Source organism: Tasmannia lanceolata, unplaced genomic scaffold (genome assembly GCF_043159265.1).
Source record: "Tasmannia lanceolata isolate RefF3 unplaced genomic scaffold, GAP_Taslan_0.1 ptg000016l, whole genome shotgun sequence".
NCBI lineage: Eukaryota > Viridiplantae > Streptophyta > Magnoliopsida > Canellales > Winteraceae > Tasmannia > Tasmannia lanceolata.
In genome coordinates, this window is record NW_027518693.1 from 6112705 (window position 1) to 6119615 (window position 6911).

The following is a 6911-nucleotide window of genomic DNA, read 5'->3' on the forward strand; positions in this document are numbered from 1 at the left end:
TTTTGTTTCTAAAAGAAAAGTGAATTTTTTTTTTAGAAAAAATAAAAATAAAACGTGTTTTGAGAGGAAATGGAGTAATAAGGAGAAGAAAGATAAAGTGATGCAGTAAAATGTTCAAATTTACCTGATAAACAGATACGGATAATATCCGAATTCGAACAATATCCGCCGGAATCAAATTTGGTAATAGATATTAAATATCCATTGAATTCGAATCCGAATTCGGATAGTGTATACTGTAATCGAATTCGGATATAGCCATATCCGCTTCGAATTCGATCGGTTTACACTCCTAACCAAAATATCTATATCTCATAAAAATACCATCGACAAGTATATTTAGGCCACTTTTTCATTAGATACTATTATTTGTCCTTTTAGATGTTTTTGTTATTTTTAGACTTTTTACATTATTAAGTGAATTCACAACATCATGTGAATTTTACAACTTCAAGTGAATTCTACAAACTTAATTTATGTGAATCCTAACTTTGTATCCTTCCCTATATTATCTCCTCCGTGGCATTCCGTATTTTTCGCTTCATCTAGTGGGACTCATCATGAAAGCGTCAACTATTACTAGCATAAAGGTTCTAAATCAAGTATTTTTTATGGTGTTCAACAAATAATCTCTATAAAATACTAAAAATCTAAAATACACGTTTTTAGTATAAAGTTTTAAAGGGACTGAGATACATCTCCATCCAAAATGGGCCCCTCCTTTCTAGTACCTTCTATCCACCACCTAGTCTACTAATTAGAGAAGTGCTTCTGCATAAGAACAGCCCCTCACAATGCTTCCCTTCAAATTGAAATTTCTTCTCTGCAAATTCATCTCCTCTTCTTTTGTTCTTAAAATCAAAGATCTTCCATTGGGTCTTTTCCTCTCAAGAGCCTTTTGAACTTATTTTTGATGCTTGAAGATCTGGGGGTCTTCTAGAGGATCACAACCTTCTTCAAATCAAATTTCTTCTACTGGGTGTCTTTTTTTCTCTGTTCTTGGGATTTAGAGACAAGTAATTCTTCTGGAGCAGAAAGTTTTTTAAATTCAGTTCTGTTTTTTTTTTTTCTTCTTTTCTCCCTTTCCACAGGCGTAGTTCTTCACATATCTCTTAAATTCATCCAATTGAAGCCATTCTATTGTATCTTTCTCTGCTTCATTCTTTTTCTTGGAAGAAATCAATCTCCTCCAGAGTATCTCAGCTTCTTCAATTTCTCTCTTGGAAATTGATACTTTTACACAAAGCTTCTTAAAATCAATTCTTCACTTTCCTCCTACGACTTGAACCTTCTTAAAATTACATCTTTACCCTTGGGTCCATTTCTTTTTGTGTCTTCACATCAGCCTTCCGGCCTAGTTTGTTTGTTAGAGACCCAAATCAGTTCGCAACGTGATTGATCCTCTTAGAGCTGATATCAGTCTCTCAACCCATTTGTAGAGAAGGGTCAGTCCTCCTTTGTATCCAACGTAACATAATTCTTCAAATTTCATGGCCACGGTCGCAGTAAAATCAGCCTCCAGTACCAATCTCTCCCCAAAATTCGTCTTCGAAAATGACGGAACCCATCTCCGCGACGCCTCATTTTCCTACCTAGCCAGTGGTGAAGAAAAAGCCTTCATATTAAAAATCACCGAGTCAACTCGGAACTCGCCTTCTTCTCTAATTGCCTCCACAGAGCCTCTCTACCACACAACCATAGGAAGAAAATACGCCCAAGAAGGCGAAATCGGCGTTTTCAGCGCCGAAAAATACTTCAGTGGAGGCATGGATGACGAAAAGTGTGTGAAGGAATTGCCAAACAGAGAGGAAAAAATCAAACTGACTCGGCAAAAAACAGTGGGAACTCCGAGTTCTTGCTCAGAAGTGAGTTGGAACAGTCGAAGCGTGTTACTGAACTCACATCACAATGTGCAAAAACAGCCCAAAAAAATTTTCGGCGGTTTTCGGTGTAACTGTTCTTGTTTAGGTATGAAATCTGTTCATATTGATGAGAAAGTTGGGGAGAACAGAAATTCAAACAATTGTAGAAGAATTGTTGATTTGGGGGAGCCTCTAAGTACTGATATTATTATGAAAACTCCCGTCCAGATCGGCCGGAATGTCGCCAGAGAGATGCCAAAGTGGTCGGAATTCCGGTACAAAAAAGAGACAAATTGCTTGAAAATTGATAAGGTTGGGTACCAGAGAGAAGAGTGTTTTAGTTTCCCTGTTATAAACCCTGTGGCAGGAAATCTGACTGTTGGAAGGCAGTTTGAAGTAGACGAAAAGGCGCGAATGTCATTGGAGGTTTTTGGATCTCCTTTGATGGGAAAGGAGGATATAAATTCGAATATCGACAGGCGGTTGATGATGATGTGTTTAGACGGCGGCGGTGGCCAGAGAATCAAGGATATTCCGGCGGGTTCGATCGGCGCAAGCACAGGAAGGGACGATGAGGATCTTAGGAGTGATTCGAGCTCCGACTTGTTCGAGATACGGAGTCTCTCCACCAACTCCCACGCATTAGCCGCCGGCGGCCGGCCATCGGATGACATGTCGAGTTACGCCGCCACTCCGACAAACTATGAGCCGAGTGAGGCGAGCATTGAGTGGAGTGTCATTACAGCTAGTGCCGCCAACTTTTCTGTTCAGACCGATTATGAAGATCGGAAACTGACTGAAAAGATGGATCCTGACACAATTATTAAAACGACCACCACCACGGCCACAACCACAACCAGGACGAGGACCAAGTCTCCTACCACCAAGACCTCTATGGTTAAGGAGGCACAAAGACGCCAACCCGGTTCGATGTTGAGTTGCAGGAGCGCCAAGGCCGTGAACATTGTTGAGAATACGTACAAAGTGCCTGAGAAGTCGAGATCCGACCCGCGGAAACGTCTCCGATCGGATTCCGTCACACCGCTGGGGAGGTTTCCGGCCGAGACACGGTTGACAGACTTCGAGTCTGCACATGCCCAACACGCCGTGGGCACGTATTAGTGCACTATTACTTGTTTCTAGTGTGAACTACTTGGTTAAGCAAAAAAATTTCCTCAAGGAAATTGCAAGATTTTCATTTCTAATCATGCTTAGATCATGTTTAAACTTCATGTTCATTAAGTTGGTTTTAGCTGGCTTTTCTTATTGAAAGCTCTCTTGTATCTTCTACTTCATCTATGTATTGAAATTATATTCACACTGCTATATTTTGGCAATGGCACGCCTAACTTTGTTGAGCACTTTTCTCTTTGGATGCTGATACGTATGGGGTAATTGTAATAGACTCTAGTAAGCTAATAAGAAATCCGTAAATTGAAGAGAGGAAATCCGTAAATTAAAAAGGGTTTCTACTTCCTTCTTCAAAACCCTTTTTTAGTGCACCAAAGATTCAAAACTAAGTGTCTTGCTTTGTTTTGAAATATATGGTTGGCTTTATGTCAGCAGAAAAAAGCTTGTGAGCCATCCTTGTCTACCCTTAATGCATCAAAGGTCTTGTTCACTTCAAATCAGTTCCTTGTATAGCATGTTTAGAAGCCTACAAATAAACAGCCTTGGGTTGGCAACTTGCCATATAAAAACTCCTAGCATGATCTAAATTGAAGGCCCACCAATTTAGAGTAAAATGTACACAGTTGGTTTCATGTATGCAACCCCACATGAAACCTAACAGTGTAACATGGCATGAAACCCAGAAGTGAAACATGGAGAATCCTATGACGACAAGCTTTAACATGTTCTGTGCATTCAAAGAAGTAAGACAATCTGATTCTCCTTTTATCTTAGGAAGTGAAATGTAGCAGAGGCACTCACAGTAACCTTCTGAAGGGGAATTTGTTGACTTTTTTATGCAAAAGTCTTTTTGTAATTCAATCTTACAAAGGGGTGCTTTTAGTCTTTTACATTGGCTTTACTTTTTGCTTTAGGGCTTCTCACTCAAAGTTAAAGCTTCCCTTCAAAAAGACTAAAGCCATGAGAAAACTTTAGTCCCAAATGGGAAGTGTGAGAGGGTGAGAGTGGCCATATATATTCTTTCACTCTCTTAGTCTTGTGAATGAGAAAGAGGTCATGGGAATCCTACGCGCACGGATCACCCACTTGGGTCCAGTGGGCTTTTGGTATTACCACACACGCGCGCCGCCCGGCTCGGCCGGCCGCGCGCGTGGGCCCAAAGCCTTTTTATTTTATTTCTTTTCTTTTTCTTTAATCATTATTTAATACTTTTTACCGTTTGAGATTCCTTAAATCATGGTTTTGTGACCGTTTGGGAAACGTCTCTCACGCATTAAAAGAGTGCGACGTTTCATCCCAACGTGTCTATTATTTTTTCTATAAAAACGGTTTTACAGAGATAGAAAAAAGGGAGAACGGATTCTTCTTCTGCTATCCTCTCTCTGGTTTCCTTCTGGTTTTCCCAACCTTTTTGATCAAGGCTTTTTGGCACATATAAGCAAGTTGTTAGGCATCCGGGCTGTGTGAGTGCACACCCCTGGAGCGAGAGTTGTTGTATCCTGGAGGCATACGCCGTGACGCCCATCTGCACCGTTGATTCGTCATAGTGGGGGCGAGATTTGCCTTAAGGACAGCGAAGATTCTTCGTGCCTCAACTCGATAAGTGATCTAACGATTTGTTCTTCCTTTACAGTTTATTGTTGCAGAAAATTGTTACTGTTGAAATCTGCTTTTGAAGTTACCAGATTAATTTCGTATAAGGTATTATCTCATCCTAAATTACAGATTTGCACATCAATTTTTATAACTTTTTATAACATTCTTAAGGCAAATTCTCTACGATCTGTGATCTGTAATTTGGGATTCCGATTATTGGAAATTAATCATCATGACTTCCCAAACCGAAAGACCGGAAAAATTTGATGGATCGGATTTCGGTAGATGGCAAGAAAAGATGCGATTCTTTCTGACCTTTCTGAACCTAGACTATATCTTGAATGCTCCTGAACCATCACCTGATGAGGAAGAACCCGCAAGAACCCATCTCTCTGAGAAAAGGAAAAGAGATAATTATCTCTGTAAAGGCCATATACTGAGTTGTCTCAGCAATCAATTGTTCGATGTATTTTTCAGAATTGAGTCTGCCAAAGAGTTGTGGGAAACTCTAGAGCAGAAACACCTGGTTGAAGCCGCGGGTTCTAAGAAACATCTTATTGGAAAATATTTCCGATATCAGATGATAGATGGAAAATCTATTATGGATCAAGTAAATGAGATCCAGTTGATTGTTTCTGATATTCTTGCTAGAGGTATTAAAATAGAAGAACAGCTCCAAATTGGTGCAATCATTGAAAAATTACCACCTTCATTGGAGAAATTCCAAGACACCCTTTTGCATGACAGAAACGATTTTCTCTTCAAGATCTATTTGTATATCTTCGAACTGAAGAGGAAAACCGTTTCAGAAAACAGAAATCAAAGGCCTATGAGTTTAACTCTAAGGCAAATCTCACTGAATCTTCATCTGGAAAGAAAATCTATTCTAAACCTGGGTCTGGATCTGGAAAAGGAAATTTCAAGAAAAAATAATAAGGACTTCAAGAAAAAGAAAGGTAACTGCTTTGTGTGTGGGAAAGCAGGTCACTATGCTAAAAACTGTCGCAAAAACGACAAGAAGAAAAACCCTCAAGGAAATAATGCGCCTCAGGCAAATGTGGCTGAAGATCAATATCTGTCGGCTGTAATATCTGAAGTGAACCTGGTTAGCAACGTGAAGGACTGGTGGGTGGACACTGGTGCCACCAGACACATCTGTAGTGACAGAAGTGTATTTTCTTCCTACGAGCTTGTAGGGGATGGAGAGCAGCTTTTCATGGGAAACTCGTCAGCATCTGCTGTGGCAGGTAAAGGAACAGTCCTATTGAAGCTTACATCTGGAAAAGTTCTGAAGCTCTGTGATGTCCTTCACGTACCAGATATAAGAAAGAATCTGGTGTCTGGGTCACTTCTGATCAAGAAAGGTTTTAAACTAGTTTTCGAGGCTGATAAATTTGTCATTACTAAGAATGGTGAATTTGTGGGGAAGGGTTATTCCAGTGAGGGTTTATTCAAATTGAATGTATTTGAGAACATTATGAATAAAGCATCTTCTTCTTCTGCTTATATTATTGATTCTTCTTGTTTATGGCATGGTAGGCTAGGTCATGTTGACTATGCATCTTTAAAGAAAATGATGACCATAGGTCTAATTCCTAAAAGTGATCTAATAGTAGATAAATGCGAAATTTGTGTGCAATCAAAGTTATCTAAGAAGCCTTTTCATAGAGTAGAAGAAAGAAATTCAGAACTTCTTAGTTTAATTCATAGTGATGTATGTGACTTAAACAATGTTTTAACTAGAGGAGGAAAAATGTATTTTATTACATTTATAGATGATTTCTCTAGATTTTGTACTGTTTATCTTATTAGATATAAAGATGAATCATTTAATAAATTCATTACATTCAAATCTGAAGTAGAGAATCAGTTAGAAAAGAAGATCAAAATCCTAAGATCTGATAGAGGAGGTGAGTACACCTCTAATGATTTTAGTGCTTTTTGTGAATCTCATGGCATAATTCATCAAGTAACTGCACCTTACTCTCCACAACAAAATGGAGTTGCTGAACGTAAAAACAGAACTTTAATGAACATGGTAAACTCTATGTTAGGGAGTTCAGGTTTACCTCAGAACTTATGGGGAGAGGCTTTTCTCTCTGCTTGTTATATTCTAAACAAAATTCCATTTAAAGATTCTGACAAAACTCCTTACGAGTTATGGAAGAATAGAAAACCGCATTTTAAATACCTTAAAGTGTGGGGGTGCTTAGCTAAAGTTAGGATTCCAGATCCTAAAAGTACTAAGTTAGGTCCTAAGACTGTTGATTGTGCATTCATTGGATATGCACAAAACAGTAGTGCATATAGGTTCTTAATCTA

General features: G+C 39.0%; 1 protein-coding gene across 1 annotated transcript; it reads left to right on the forward strand.

The window, feature by feature from the left end:
• The first annotated feature begins 776 nt into the window (after positions 1-776).
• On the forward strand, positions 777-3188 carry PKS1 (phytochrome kinase substrate 1). Its single transcript, XM_077357112.1, has one exon. The coding sequence runs from the start codon at positions 1491-1493 to the stop codon at positions 2982-2984; it is 1494 nt and encodes a 497-aa protein (XP_077213227.1). The 5' UTR covers positions 777-1490; the 3' UTR covers positions 2985-3188.
• Positions 3189-6911: the final 3723 nt, after the last annotated feature.

Excerpts from the sequence above, each read along its gene's own strand:
- PKS1 (XM_077357112.1), top strand. The coding sequence starts at position 1,491 with ATGGCCACGGTCGCAGTAAAATCAGCCTCCAGTACCAATCTCTCCCCA.